Source organism: Chrysochloris asiatica, unplaced genomic scaffold (assembly GCF_000296735.1).
Source record: "Chrysochloris asiatica unplaced genomic scaffold, ChrAsi1.0 scaffold00128, whole genome shotgun sequence".
NCBI lineage: Eukaryota > Metazoa > Chordata > Mammalia > Afrosoricida > Chrysochloridae > Chrysochloris > Chrysochloris asiatica.
Window position 1 is genome coordinate 9,115,849 of NW_006408646.1, and position 16,129 is coordinate 9,131,977.

Here is a 16,129-nt window from a genome sequence, read left to right on the forward strand (position 1 = left end):
ATGCATGTGAAAGCTGGACAGTGAATAAAGAAGACCTTAAAAGAATTGATGCTTTTGAATTATGGTGTTGGAGAAGAACCAATAGATCAGTTTTGGAAGAAGTGCAGCCAGAGTGCTCCTTGAAGGCCAAGATGGCCAAACTTCGTCTCTCATACTTCGGACTTACTGTCAGGAGGGAGCAGTCGCTGGAGAAGGATATCATGTTTGTTAAGGTGGAGGTTCAGAGAAAAAGAGGAAGACCCCCAACAAGATGGATTGGCCAAGTGGCAGCATAGATGGACTCAAGTACTGAGGTTGGCCCAATATAGGGCAGTGTTTCGTTCTGCTGCGCATAAAGTCGGTATGTGTCTGTACAGACTCGATGGCACGTAATAACAACCATAGTGGAAACGTCCCAATAGTAGCCATCAGACTACTTCGCAGGTGCTCAGTGCTTTGCATGTTAACAAAGTCCTTTAAGAAACTCTTACTTGTGCCTAGCAGCCATGTGGGCGAAGAATTTCGTTATGGATGAGGAAATTGAATCTCAGCGAGATCTGAAGAGGCTCGTCCGGATGGGGATCAGGAAGATTAAATCGCAGTTCAGAACACTGGTTCTACTACGAAACGTCTGCGAGATAAAGGAGTTCCCTCCAGAGCGGCGGCAGGCACCCAGACCGCGGGCGGGAAAACAGCACAGCCCGTGGGGAGCGCGCGCGGCGAGCGATGCTCCGCCCTCGCTCAAGCCCCGTATGAGGAAGTGGCGCGGTCATCGAGACGAAGCGGAGTAGGGCTAGAGAGGCCCGTGACGGGTGGGCGGGAAGGGGGCTGGGCTCCGGGGCGGAGCCACCGGAGCGGCGCGGGTTCTCAGGTGAGCTTTCAGTGGCCAGGGTTGGCCAGCCGGGGCCGGGCGTTCGGGCGAGGAAGCTGCGCGGGTCGCGGGGGCGTGAGCTGGCCGCTCAGCGAGGTACGCGGAACCCGGCGAATGTCTGGGCCCTCGAGACCCCAGAGCCGCAGGTGAGTGGAATCTCATACCCCAGGAGCGGCTCGAGAGCGCGCGGGAAGAGACCGAGGCCGGGGTTCGAGACAGCCCCTCTGTGACTCTCAGCGATCTCAGCTGTGAGATGGGGGTGGGGTGAGGCGAGGGACTATCCACTTAGAGTTTGAACAAATGGAGGTTTGGAGAAGTAACCCCTGTCTACATCTTGTACTTGCTCAGGAGGTTGACAGCGAAACATGAACAGTAGACATGCCCCCTGGTCTCCCAGTGACCTTGGGCAAGTCCCTTGCCCTTTCTGGCCCTCACTTCCCTTATCTGTAGACATTGAAAGTCTAAAATGTCATGTTAGAAGTTGGGCTAGACATTGGCTTAAATTTCCAGATTCTGGGATTTTGTCGGGTCTCCATCCCTCCTTGTAATTGCAAGAGTGATTTTATGCAAAGGTTCGTGCCCTGTCTCAATAGAGCATTTTCACTGGTTTCAAATCAGAGCGGTTGCCAGGAAAAGTCTGACTTTCTATCCTTTTTGTGTGTGTCAATGGCAGGGAGGTAAGATGACATCTCTGCCCCTGGATTGGAACAGCTGAAGGAAACAATACAAGATGAGAACAACAAAGGTCTACAAACTGGTCATCCACAAGAAGGGCTTTGGGGGCAGTGGTCAGTATTGATTAGTCTTTGGGCATTGTGTAAACTGGCTGGGATTCTGGTGTGCTCTGTACCTTGAAAATGATACACACCGACTCATGTGACAATTGGGGCTACACAGGCAATTTAACTGAGTGAATGGGCAAGCATGCTATATAGTAACAGGTAGTAGGGAACTCAGGTCCTTTCTAAAAGCATTCACATTCGGACTTTGAAGGAAGGAACACCCAATGCTTCTAGTTTACCACCCTTCACTCATTCAATTGTTGGTGTGTTTTACATACTCAGTGTATGTATATTGTAAAATTCCAGACCACCATCTGTTTTCAAAGTAACAGAAACGAAAATGACCTTTACAGTGTGACATTTGGTGAGAGGGAAGTAGTGTAGGTGTGCACAGAGAGGTCTGATCATAGTGAGAACCTTTGCTTGGCTCCCAGGCATGGTGAGTAAGGGCAGGACACAGCATGTTGTCCTGCAGGAAACTGCAAGTTGGGAAGCTAGGATCTAAGTACCAGTCTTGCCTCTAACTTTTCCTGTCACCTTGGACAAGTCTCTTGTTTGCCTTAGCTTCAAATTCAGGGGCTTTAGAATAGTTTCCTGTGCTTTTCTTGTTCCTCTTAGCTCTGGGACTCTATGAATTTTCAGAATAGGAAGGAACTTTTTACCAAGCCAAACCCTTTCCATTAATGAATTCCAACTTATAGTGACCCTATAGGATAGGACAGAAGTACTCTTTAGGGTTTCTGAGACTGTAATCTCTATGGAAAAAACTGCCATATCTCTCTCCCATAGAGTGGCTGGTGTATTCAAACTGTTGATCTTTCAGTTAGCAGCCAAGTAGGTAACCAGTGTATCACCTTAGCAACTTAGTAAAGTGATGTAATGTAAGTCCTTTGCTTCAGAAGCTGGAATTATCATTATGATTGTTGTTGTTGTTAAGTGCTGTTGAGTTGGTTTCGACCCATAGTGACCCTGTATAGGGTTTCCAAGGAGCAGCTGGTAAATTTGAACCACCAACTTTGCAGTTCAAATGGCTTTGCAGTGTGGCACATTAACCCACAGTGTCACACATGATACTTGTTGTTAAGTGCTGTCGAGTTGGTTCCGACTCATAGCGACCCTGTATCGGGTTTCCGAGGAGCTGAGGATTAAGTAACGTGATATATATAAAGCATTTATCAGAATAATAACTATAGCTATTATAAATACTGAGACAGATATCAGTATTGTTATATTTAAAACCTAATTCCTGCTGAAATGTAATCTGTTGTTAAAACTATACTTTATAATTAGTGTGTTATGTCTGGATTAGAAGTAAAGACACAGCAGAAATACCTTTTGGAATCAGAGAGCGGAATACAAGGGTATACGGTGTATACAATGTATAGTTCACTTTTAGTGTGTACAAGGAAAAAGTTGTTAAGTGCTGTAGAGTCAGTTCCAACTCATAGCAACCCTGTATAGGGTTTCTGAGGAATGACTGGTAGGTTTAAACTGCTAACCTAGGGTTGTCCTATACCAGTGTTTATCCTACAGTGCCACACTAGGACGCCAAGACAAAAGTAACTGGGGTGCTCGTCCAGTCTTTTACAGGACTATGTAATATAAAAATACTACCAACAAATATATTTCAGGTTCATACCTGTGGCAAACATAAAAATGAATACAATGCCGCTTGTTCCTAAGGTTCTATGTCACCCAACAAGGAATTTATTAAAATGAAACTGAATGATGAAATAGCTGTTCGGAGAATTTATTTCAGATTATAGGAGTTAGGAGAGCGCTTCACAGAGAATTTGGATCAAAAGTGTCAATGGAAATAATATATCAAATCAGATTTGGAATTAATAACAATGCTTTGCTTTCCAAGGCTGAATTTTTGTTGGGTTTAATTTGAGGAGTTCAGGTGGGTCAGAGTTGAGTGTTTGACTGCTCATCTAAAGGTTGGCACCTTGAACCCACCAGCCACTCTGTGGGAGACAGATGTAGCAGTCTGCTTCTGTAAAGATTTACAGCCTTGGAAACCTTATGAGCAGTTCTGTTCTGTCCTATGGTGTTGAATGCCATCGAGTCAGTTCTGACTCATTGTGACCCTGTATAGGGTTTCCAAGGTGTGGCTGGTGAGTTTGAACCGCCAACCTTGTAGTTCAAACTGACTTTGCAGTCCAGTGCTTTATCCTCCAGCGCCACACCAGGGCGGTGTCCTATAAATTAGAATTGACTCAGTGGTGTTTGCTTTTTAGTAATGTCACCAAATCCCCCTATAATCCCACCAAAATTTATATTAATGTACACATGACTAGCAAGCTAGCAACCCCCTAGGGTGGGCCACAAGCACTAGCATAGTCCTACCCTCTCATTTGATGGCAATTACAAAGACTGGCTTTGTAACTGTAATTCACTACACCACAACTGCTAACTTAAAGGTTAGAAGTTCCAACCCACCCAGGGACTCCACGGAAGACAGACCTGGTAATTGGCTTCCATAGAGATCACAGCCAAGAAAGCCCTATGAAGCAGTTCTACTCTGTAACACATGGGTTGCCATCATTTGGAATTTACTCAATGGCAATTGTTTTTTTAACTGATTATATTTGAAATCTGGATACATATATGTGTCATGGTTTTGGCATCATTGAAGGTCATGTTTCCTCCCTAAAATTAAAATAGAGGTCATTGTATTTTCCCCCTAAAATTAAATGGAAGTCAAATAGACCTGTATGGTTTACTGTTTGGTATATTTGAAAGGTTCTCTGCCACCTCTGAGGTGATGGGGGATAACTATTAAGCCATGTCCTCTCTCTGTTTTGTTGATTCTCATTGGACCCTAACATGAACCATGAACTGACACCTGAAGACTTACCCTCATTAGGTGCTGCCCCACAAAGATCAGGCTATTTTATTGGGCTTGTTTCTTGTTTTTTCTTTCTGTAAAAATTCAGCCATCCCTTTTAATTTTATTGTTGCAAAAATGTACATAATAAAACCTGTACCAGCTCAACAATTTCTATGTGTACAGTTCAGTATCATGGATTACAGTCTTTAAGTTTATTTGGCTTGATTTTTTTATGATACATGAAAGGTGGTCAGTTTCAGATAAAAGAGCCGTGGCTGGACTAGTTAGCAATCTGTCTCTCTGCTTGTGCTGTCTACCCTTAAGTGAGTCACTTTCTCTTAGGGTATTTCCTTGACGGGTTAGTCCAAATATTTCTTGTGAGGGTTACCTAAAGACAGTCTTTTGGTAAGTTCTTTTGAAGATATTATATTGTGATTCAGACCATTTTGTTGCCATATGCTAGGTATATAGTGTTTGAGGAAGTAAAGTGCTCTCTTGGGAGGCTTAGTTCCCAGAGACCAAGGCTTTCATTTTCATTTACTGCAGTAGAGTAATGGAAAGGCCAGGCGCGTTGGAGACAAGTGAGCCCTGTCCTCCTCAGCTACTTATTAGCTTTGTGGGCCTGTGCAAATCCTTTAGTTCTAAACCTCAGTTGGAAATGGAAGCTCACCAGTCACTGAAGGCAGTAATACCAACCGGGTAGGCTGTGGGGGTCATACGAAAATGGGTACAGCCTCTCTGAAACTCAACATGACTGTATTTTGTGCTTGATCCCGCTGATTTATCTTTTAGATGATGAGCTGGTTGTGAACCCCAAAGTGTTTCCTCACATCAAGCTTGGGGACATTGTAGAGATTGCTCACCCTAATGATGAATACAGGTGAGTGACTTTCTCAGATCAAGGGAACTACGCAGCTCACTGGTGACAAATGTGTTTTATCTAGGGGACTTGCCTTTGGATAAATATGCTCATAACTGCTTACTAGTTGCCCCCAAGTCATAATCAACCCACAATGGGTTGCGGTTTGGACGTGTTATATACCGAAGGTTTTCATTAGCTGAGTTTTGGAAGCTGATTGCCAGGCCTTTCTCCCTAGTCTTAGTATAGAAGCTCTGCTGAAACCTGTTTAGCATGATAGCAACATACAAACCTGCTGTTGAGGGGTGGATATGCATGAGGTGCGATGACTGGGAATTGAACCTGGATGTCTCGTATGGCAGGCAAACATCGTTCCACTTAGCCACCACTGCCTCATTTGTGCTTCCGAGGATTTCATCAAGTAATAAACATTTAAAAATGGATCTAGTTTTTTCTATTCAAAAGGAAGTAAGCTGATAAAAATAAGTAAACTCATCCATTTACTTTATTGTAAGTACAGAGTGTATTTGTTTCTGAGGTAACTACTTCTTTTGCTGCAGTTTACAACATGTTAGAAGGGATCTGATACCCTTTTGGTTGTGTATGTGTGTGTGTGTGTGAAGAGAACTGATTAGTTACTCCTGAAAGCATCCATCACTTTGTTGTTTTCCTTTCCAGCCCTCTGCTTTTGCAGGTCAAATCTCTTAAGGAAGATTTACAAAAAGGTAAGCTTTACATTTCTTTTTGGATATTTTTACACTTTGGGGGACAGTAAAGTGTCTCAGGGGACGAAGGTACGGTACTGCTCATCTCAAAGTCTATTCCCTCATAACAAAAAGTGTCAGATTCATGGCACTGAAGAAACAAACTTTGTTTAGAGTCCTTAGGAAAGTTATTTGCATATGTGAAGCTTCACACTCAACTCAAAAACAAAACAAAACAAAAAACTGCTGACAAAGCTAGCTTTCATATTCTATTTTTCACAAAATATTATTGAGTGTTTACTTTGGGTGGTGTAAGGAAGAAGTGGAAAGAAACATATAAGGGTAAGTCAAAAAGTATTGCTACTAGTTTTCCAGTTTATACGTGCACAGGTTTATTCCAAAGACACATGTCTCTGTTATCAGTGGGGCTGCAGACAAGTTCTCTGAGTAATACACTTGCCTTCAAAAAACGATCCTTTTTGTGCTATGAAAAAAAAAAAAAGATTATGTGGTCAGGGCTAAAATCAAAATTTTAACAAAACTCAAGTGGGCATCTTCCAAAATCATTGATGCTTTGCAATAAATTTACATGAATGCTGCCCCTATATAAACTATATAAAACAATAGTTCTTAGATGGATGAAACCTTTTAAGGAAGGTTGGGGAGACCTCACAGATAAGCCAAGAGAGGGAAGACCATCAACCTTGATGAATAAAGAAACTGGTTGAAGCCTAGAAAGTGGTGGAAGAAGACCATAAATGTACTATTGATATGGTAGCTGCTGATGTTGGGATCTTACCTGGTTTGGCATTTTCAGTGAACTTTTTGCTCTCAGCAAGCTTTCTGCTCAGTGGGTACCAAAAGTGTACATGAAAGTCAGCTAGCTCAAAGAGCTGATCTTTCCATCAGTGTTTTAAGCAAAATTGAAGCAAATGAAGACCATTTTATAGAACACATTATAACTGGAGACAATTCTTGGATTTACCAATAGGATCTAGTGACTTCTGAAAGGATCTGTTGGGCCAGTTAAATTCGAGATAGATCAGTCAACTCAGAATGTTATGGTGACTTTTTTGGGGTTCCAAAAATTTTTAGAATGTGTTTCTTGAAGTACACAGGATACTTACAAGGGCATATTGTGAAGAAGTTTTAATAAAATTGAAAACTGCTTTGGTTAGAAAAAGGTGAGGAAAGTTACATTAAGGAATTTTCCCCCATCATGGTTAGTACCTGCTTATTTGTGTAAATTATGGCTGTCTTATGGGAATTTTGTTGAGAAATTTTGCTCCATGTACTGCATGGTTGGTTTGTACCACAAGGTCAGCAGTTCAAATTCACCAGCCACTCCTCGGAAACACTATACAGGGTCGCTATGGAACTGACTTGACAGTTCTTAACAACAACAACAACCCTACAATCTAGCTTTTGCTCCTTCACACAGTTTTTTGTTCTCTAAGCTCAAAGAAACATTGAAGAGACATGATGTGAGTCCCTCAAGGATGTCAGAACTGCCATTTTGACGTGGAGTAAATAAAAAAGCTCAGAATTCTTCAGGAAAGGTTAGACGGATGGCAATACCCACCTTCAGAAGTGTAGATACGATACAGAATATGCTGGAAAAACAATAGCACACAACAGCAGCATTCACCTTGTAAGCTCCTACAGAGGGGAAAATGCATCTTGCCCATGGTAAACAATCAGTTGTGTTGCCTGTGGAATGTCTGAGTATTTAGACTATGTTGTTGTTGTTAGGTGCCATCGAGTTGGTACCGACTCATAGCGACCTTATGCACAGCAGAACGAAACACTGCCCGATTCTGGGCCAACCTCATTACTGTTGCCATGTTTGAGTCCATCGATTCTGCCAATTGGCCAGTCCATCTCGTTGGGGGTCTTCCTTGTTTTCTCTGACTCTCTACCTTACCAAATATGAGATTCTTCTCCAGTGACTGGTCCCTCCTGGCAATATGTCCACAAAGTATGAGAGACGAAGTCTGGCCATCTTGGCCTCCAAGGAGCACTCTGGCTGCACTTCTTCCAAAATGAATCTATTGGTTCTTTGGGCAGCCTCTGGCACTTTCAATATTCTCCTCCAACAACAAAGCTGAAATACATCCACTCTTCTATGGTCTTCCTTATTCACTGTGTACCTACTGCTATTTCAGAAAATGTTACCTGATCAGAATCTGCTTCTCTTTCAGAAACTATCAGTGTGGACCAGACTGTGACTCAAGTGTTCCGGCTAAGACCTTATCAAGATGTCTATGTGAATGTCCTAGACCCTAAGGTGTGTTTTTGTTCTGGACTTAGGTATCATTTGGGAATGATTAGTACCGTTAATGGACTTAGGTATCATTTGGAAACGATTAGTACCATTTCTCAAGTTTAAGTCAAGAAGGAAATAATGAATTATGACTTAAGTATCATGTTACAACTTTCGCCCTTGAGTTGGTTACAAACCATGGTGACCCAGTATGTTCCAGAATAACTGCTCTGTACAGGTTTCTTGGTTGTAATCTTTATGCAAGCAGATCACCATGCCTTTCTTGTGTGGTGCCACCAGGTCGGTTCAGACTGCCAACCTGTAGGTAAATAGTCCAGCACAAACCATTTATGCCTCCCAGGGACCTTAAATTAAATATAGTGTTAGAACTACGAGATATGTAGTCTTGTGTAGGTTATTTAGATTGTAGGTAGTATGTATGTTATATTGGAAAATCCCTCCCCCCCCCCTTTTAAAATAATGTTCTATATGTGTTTATGTGTTAATTTTTCTATTACAAACCAAAACCCAAGCTCATTGCTGTTGAGTTGATTCTGACTCACAGTGACCCTATAGGACAAAGTAGCAGTGCCCCATCAGGTTTTCAAGGCTGGAATCTTTAAGGAAGCAGACTGCCACATTGTTCTCCCAAGAAGCAACTGGTGGGTTCAAACTATTGACCTTTTGATTGGCAGCCAGGTGCTTAACCATTGTACTGCTGAGACTCCTTAAGTTTTCTAGCAAGATAGTACATTTTTATTTATTTATTTTTTAACTTTTTATTGTGAATTGAGTGAAGGTTTACAGACAAGATCAACTTTATATTCATCAAGTCCTACACATTGTTTCCTCTCAATGATTACAGTCCCCTCCCTGCGACAGCAGTTGTTCTGCTTCCTGCTGTGGTTCCTATTCGCCTTCCACCCCGCCTTTCCATCCCTTCGCACCTTTGTCCATTGTGAATGTTGTCCTTTTGCTTTTGTATGATTGACCATTCTGTGGTGAGCATACCTTACTAGTGTTGCTGTCCCCCCTATAACACTATGTACAGATTGGCTGACAATGGGGTTGTGAGGGTGAGTTCCTTTTCTTTAAGGCTGGTCAGTGGCCATCGTCTTCTCAGGTTCCTTCAGTCTCGTTCTGCCCAGTAAACCTGCTTCTTTTTTTTTTTTTCTTTTCTTTAAAAAATAATTTTGAAAAAAAAAGTAATAATTTTGAGTTTTGTTCCATTTTCTCTTAGTCTGCCCCAAATCCTCTGATGTGATCCCTTTCAGAGCAGTTGGTAGTGGTAGCCAGGCACCATCTAGTTCTTCTGGTTTTAGAGTCCTGGAGACTGATGCTCACATGGTCCATTGGACTAATTGATTCCAAGCCTCTTCATTTCTTACCACTCTTCTTTCTTTCCCACATGGAGAAACCAGATACTAAAAAATTTAAAATGCATTTTCATTTATCTTCTAGAAATAATAGTATAATGTTGAAAATTCTATCCAGAGGGAATAATTGAGACTATGTTTTTGTTGTTAAGTGCTGTCAAGTCAGTCACAACTCAAAATGACCCTGTATAGGGTTTCCAAGACTTTAGTCTTTGCAGGAGCAGAAACCCTCATCTTTCTCCCATGGAGTAGCTGGTGGGCTCGAAGCACAGACCCTCTGGCTCATAGTCCATTGTTTATTGCATGGAACAACTGTGCTCCCAATTGATACTATAGAGAAAAATAAAGCACACAGCCCAGTGTCACGTTTGTGTGTCAGAATCAAGACTAGAATAGAGAATTAGTACTGGGGTACTCTTTTTTTTTTTTTTCTTCTTGCATATAATTGTTAATTTATTTTTTAATGTTTTATTGTGAATTATGTGATAGCTTACATGGGAGAACGTTAGCTTTACATTCATCCTATCGTATATTGTTTCATTGCCATGCTTACAATCCCCTCCATGCATCAAAAACCAACCAAAGGGTATACCCTGCAAGCCTGCCTCCTGGTAGTCAGCACACAGCCCCTCTCCCTCTCTGGGTCTAAAGTCCCCAGCTGCTCCATCTTTCCATGTCATTGTCTCTGCCTCCATCTCTGGGGTCACTGCTTCTCTGGGTAGGGTCCAGCTTTCCACTCTCCATTCTTCCCCCTTGATGGGCCCAGGGACCTCCGCTCCTAGACTGCAAAGTCAATCACTCCCCTCCTTTTCCTACAAAACGTCTACCTTTACATTTCCAACCCTCACAATCAGTCCTGATAATGATTATTCACTATTGTATCACAAGAGACCTATCCACATCTCCTTTCATCAACCCTCCCAGACAGATTGGATACTACTCAGTGGAGATTCTACCTTCCTCCACGCCTCTCTGGATCTAGGTTCCCTCTTGAAAGCTTGTAAGCCAGTCACTTCTTGCCTTTGTAGCTCCCCATTTTGAGTAGCCAGTGTCCAAGTTGCCTATCCCTGTCTACTCTGTATATGGAGGGGGTGGGAATGATCCTTGCTGTAAAGATTTGTTCCCTCTTTTGAGCTACTTCAACCTTAGGTGTAGGTCAAGTTCATCAAATTGTATCAGATTACTCTTTTTTCTTCTTCTAGTTGAGCTCTGATCATCCAGTCATTGAAGAAGCTAGGTCAAGTGGGTATTATCTGCAAGTGTGGGTGTTCTTATGCATATGCCCTCTCTTCTTATCAGCTGGATGCTTCATCCTCCACTCTAGTCGTCTGTGGCTATGTCACTGACTCTGGGCCCAAGAGTCCCCAGGTCTTGCCACACTGCTGGCCAACCAGGTCTCCACCCAAGTTTACAGGAGTCTATTGAACATTGTAGGGCTTAGCTCGCGGCTTCATTGCTATTTTTCCCTCACTTCAGTACTGGGGTACACTTGATATTAAAGTGTGATATTGCTGCTATAGGATCTGTTGTAGACATATCTATACTAGAGAATCGTCTTAGTCAGGATAAAATTCCACTTATTAGAATTCTTCTACAGTGAAGTTGATGAGAGCCAGAACTCAACTGGGACTACCTTGTTTAGTTCATATCTCATAAGTTTTCCGGTTTTGGTAGGGTTCACTTTTCTATCACTCATTTTAGTGGGAAAATGTTTGAGTTTTTCATCTGGGACAGGTTTCCATTTTACACAGGCTCAGACTTTCTCAGCTTCTACTTTTGTTGTTTAGTGCCATTGAGTCACTTCTGACTCATGGTGGCACTGTTTATGGTTTTCAAGAGCAGCTGGTGGGTTTGAACATCTGATCTTGTGGGTCAAACCGACCTGGCATTCCAATGCTTATCCTACAGCACCACACCAGGATTCCCAAGGTTCTACTGTAGTAGTTTTCATTTTTGCAGAATGGTTTCCCTTACTGACTGGGCATTTTTTTACGGCTATGAAGTGTGGCAGAGTTACGAAGAGAGAAATGTTTTTAATTATCCCTTTTAGGATGTGACCCTTGACCTCGTGGAATTAACCTTTAAGGATCAATATATTGGCCGAGGGGATATGTGGCGACTAAAGAAAAGTTTGGTAAGATATGATTTTTAAAAATCTGTAGCTTTTCCCACTATGTGAGTAATCCATGCTCACAACAGAGATTTAGAAGATCTAGTAGGAAGAAGATTATAAAATTATTTCTAATCCAGCATCTTTAGATAATAATTAGAAACTTTTTTAATGTATTTTTTTTTCACTCCCATTTTTCTTTGTAGTTCTTTTTGAGCTTCGTTTTGTTTATGTTACAGTTTTTTTACTATGCATTTTAGGTTGGAATGGGAAGTGATATTTTACTTTTGAATATGAGTTTAGAGTATCCACATTTTTGCTTGATCTCATTTGCTTCCTAACATTTTCTTTTTGTGGAGAGGTAATTTATAGATACGAAAAATGAGAATGAGAAATTAAGTGATTGCTCAAGCCACACAACTAACTAGTTGTGACTAGTAACTGACAGTAATTATCCACATTTGACAGCTCCTAGGTCACACTGCTTTTTACTGTGTCTTCCTCCCATTTTCTTTTTAACTAAAAATGTTCTAGCTTGAAATGATCAGTTCATCATCCAGTTACTGCTGAGAATCTTCTTAATGGATATTTAAAATATTATGAGACAAAAAAAATTCAGGTAGAATTTACATACAATATATATTTTCAGAAAAAAATATCTTTGCTCATGTTTTATGTGGTGTGGAGGATTCCATTTTCTAAAATGAGATAAAATGTACTATATTCAAATGAGTATAAATATGTATATACATCTTTGTATGTGTGTATGCATACACATACATAGATAATATACTTATGATGTTATTAGTAAGTGCCGTTGAGTCAGTTCTAACTCATAGCAACACTGTATAGGAGTGGCTGGTGAGTTTGAACCCCTGACCTTGTGGTTGTGAGTCCAGGATTTATCCTACAGTGCCATACCAGGACTCCAATATATTTGTGATACTTGACACTTATCCTCCTGAGCTTTGTTGTTGTTTTAAGTGCCGTCAAGTTGATTCTGAATCACAGTGACACTGTATAGGGTTTCCTAGGAGTGACTGGTGGGTTTGAACCACCACTCTTGCAGTTCATACTAACTTTGTGGTCCAGTGCTTATCCTACAGTGCCATACCAGGACTCCAGTCAAATTTTCAGAACCCACTGTTGTTGTTATACATGGCCCAGCAGATTTTCCAGTGTGGTAAATCTGTTATTCCAGTGTTAATTGAACTTTAGGTTGTTAAAGGAGATTAGACAGCCAGGAGACCTTTATGTGACTTTTCATAGCCTTGATTTGTTGAATCTCAGCCTCTTTCTTTCTTCCCTTAGGTTAGCACATGTGCCTATATCACCCAGAAGGTGGAATTTGCTGGTATCAGGTAGATATTACATTACTCTTGACTTTTCAGGTAGTGTACAGGAGTAGGATTTATTGCAGTAACTGGGCTACCTATGGTATTTAAAAATGTAATACTATAAACACATGACTGTTCATGTCATAAAATACACAGTAGTTTAAATTGTTATATTGGTGTCGCTAAAACAAACCAAAAAAAGCACCAAAATATGCTGGAACAATTTTGAGATACATGGAAGAAGTTGCTGAAACCAGCTGGTATTTTGTAACAAAGAAGAAGGTGTAGAATCAGAATTTTAGCATTGAAAAATCATAGATGAAGATACTTAGTTAACCATTCTCTTTTTACATATTAGGAAGAAGGTTTAAATACGTAGAATGGCTAGAACAATTCGTCCTAATTTGCTGCCTTTTAAACTATATTGCACTGTTCTTGATTTATTAAAAGTGTGTCTGTATTCCAATTTGTGAAGAACAGTGGAAAAAGGACTTTTTGAAACCCTTTTATAATTTACAAACGACAATATGCCTATAGTAAAGCTTTCAAACAGTATAAAAAGTGTGCAGTGAAACAGAAATCTTTCTCCTCAGAAGCAGCCTGAATTTTTTTTGGAATTCCCTGTGTCTATCTTCAAAAGAAACCAACCATTCCTCCCACAGCCCTACTTCTCAGCTGCGTTCAGTAATTCATTGCATGGACTACAACAAACTCAACACATCTTACTCACAGTCACGGGTTAACAGGTTACAATGCAGGACCAGAAATGTTCAGAACACAGCTCTTTGGTCAGCGTAACTCCTCAGATGAGCTTGTAGGCAGGCCCCTCTTCTGGCCCTTGGCCTGTCCTCGTCCCTGCTCTGGCAGTGTTACAAAGTTCTTTTTGAGCTGCTGGTAAATGTCCTCAGGACACACTACTCTATAATAAGCCTCTGTCTGTAGGCACTCAGCTCTAGTTCCATGAGACAGAAAACCTAGCTTCCCCAGTTAAGTTTCTGGAGGCACCCCATTCTGTAAGCAAGGCTCCTGCCCAAAGTCACTCAGCTTTATTTGCTCTGTGGCTAGGAAGCCCACCATGCTCTCTTGTGCTCTGGTTCTTGGTTCTGCTCCTGCCGCTCCTCTCCTACTCCTTCAGTGTCAAAGGTTTCTGGACCTTGGTTGAGGAAGTCCAATGTATAGCTATATCTAGGTCCAGAGAACATGCTCCCCTCTGGGCTCTTTGGTGGTAGTGAGATCTTACTTACTGCTTCTGAAATGGTTAATTTTAAATCCTCTTTAGAATTCCAAGTTTTCACAATATCCACTATTAACTATCACTCACAACTGAGCCATATAGTCCTATCAGCATCTTCCCCAACCTTCTCAAATGATATATTGGCAGGCTGAAAACACATAGACAAAAGACAGATTTTTTACTAGGTTGAGCCAATTCATGTTGCCTCTATTTCTTCTTGGTTTGATAAGAGACTTAGAATAACTTGTGCGAGTGTTTTGTTTCAGGGCGCAAGCTGGTGAGCTGTGGGTCAAGAATGAAAAAGTCATGTGTGGTTATATCAGTGAAGATACCAGGGTAAGAATTTTTTGTTTTCTTAATTTGTATTATGAATTGAGTGAAGTTTTTTAGAACAGATCATCAGTCCCACATTCAGCAGATTGTACACTTCTTGTCATTACAATGATTTTAATCCATTCCATGTACCATCAGTTAATAGTGTTTACCTCTGTTCGCTTTATTTTTTCAGCTCTTCCCCTACCTCCACTCTGTAACCATCATAGAATGTTTCATTTAGCAAGAAAATCTTTTCTTAACTTTTTTCAGCAGTCATCTCATGAAATATTTGTCCTTTTGCGATGGACTAATTTCACTCAGCATGCCTTCCGGGTTCATCCGTGTTGTGAGGGGTTTTGCATATTCTTCATATTCTCCAGTGTTGTGTAGTGTTCCTTTGTGTGTATGTACCAGAGTTTGTTCAACCATTCTTTTGTTTGATGGGCATTTAGGCTGTCTCCATCTTTTTGCTATTGTAAATAGAGCTGCCATGAACATGAGTGTGCATATATCTATTCATGTCATAGCTCTTATTTCTTGGGGCTATGTACCGAGTAGAGGGATTGCTGTAACATATATGGTACTTCTGTTTCCAACTTTTTGAAAAAACGCCATACTGTCTTGCACCATTTTAGTCCTACTAGCAGTGTAAGTGGGTCTCAGTCACTACACCCTCGCTAGCCTTTGTTGTTTTCTGGTTTTTGAAACTTTGCTAATAATGCTGGAGTAAGATGATCTCTCATTGTTGTTTTGATTTGCATCTCTGTAATGGCTGCTGGTTGTTAAGTGCCTGAATGTCGTCTTTCTTTCGTAAAGTGTTTGGTCATGCGTTTTGCCCATTTTTAAATTGAATCGTCTTCTTGTTGAAGGGTTGAAGAATTCTATACATTTTTGGAAAGTAGTCCTTTGTCTGATATGTCATTGCTAAATATTTTTCTCAGTTTGTGGGTTCTCTTTTTACTTTTATGGCGAAGTCCTCTGATGCACGTAAGTGTCTAATTTTCAGAAGTTCTCAGTCATCTACTTTGTCTTTTGTTTGTGTTTTCAGTTATGTTTGCTAGTGTATTTATGCCATGTATCAGAGCTTTTTTTTTTTAATATTTTATTGTGAATTATGTGATAGTTTACATGGGAGAACATTAGCTTTACATTTATCCTATTGTATATTGTTTCATTGCCATGGTTACAATCACCTCCATGCATCAAAAACCAACCAAAGGGTATACACTACAAGCCTGCCCTCCAGTTATCAGCACACAGCCCCTCTCCCTCTCTGAGTCTAGAGTCTCCAGCTGCTCCATCTTTCCACATCATCATCTCTGCCTCCATCTCAGGCATCACTGATTCTCTGGATAGGGTCCCGCTCACCGCTCTTCTCCCTTGATGGTCCCAGGGACCTCTGCTCCTAGACTGCAAAGTCAATCACTCCCCTTCTTTTGCTACAAAATGTCTACCTTTACATTTCC

General features: G+C 41.1%; 1 protein-coding gene across 6 annotated transcripts in view; it reads left to right on the forward strand.

The window, feature by feature from the left end:
- The first annotated feature begins 832 nt into the window (after positions 1–832).
- Positions 833–16,129, forward strand: part of DEPDC5 (DEP domain containing 5) — a 151,484-nt gene continuing 136,187 nt past the window's right edge. For 5 of the 6 annotated variants that reach the window (XM_006869282.1, XM_006869283.1, XM_006869284.1 and 2 more), the window contains exons 1-7: positions 1,523–1,638; positions 5,258–5,345; positions 6,003–6,049; positions 8,230–8,315; positions 11,718–11,801; positions 13,089–13,138; positions 14,615–14,684. In XM_006869282.1, the coding sequence (XP_006869344.1) occupies positions 1,581–1,638; positions 5,258–5,345; positions 6,003–6,049; positions 8,230–8,315; positions 11,718–11,801; positions 13,089–13,138; positions 14,615–14,684 (483 nt within the window). In that variant the 5' untranslated portion in view covers positions 1,523–1,580. Of the gene's footprint in view, positions 851–1,522; positions 1,639–5,257; positions 5,346–6,002; positions 6,050–8,229; positions 8,316–11,717; positions 11,802–13,088; positions 13,139–14,614; positions 14,685–16,129 lie in introns of those variants that run through there. The other variant, XM_006869286.1, reaches the window with a different exon arrangement.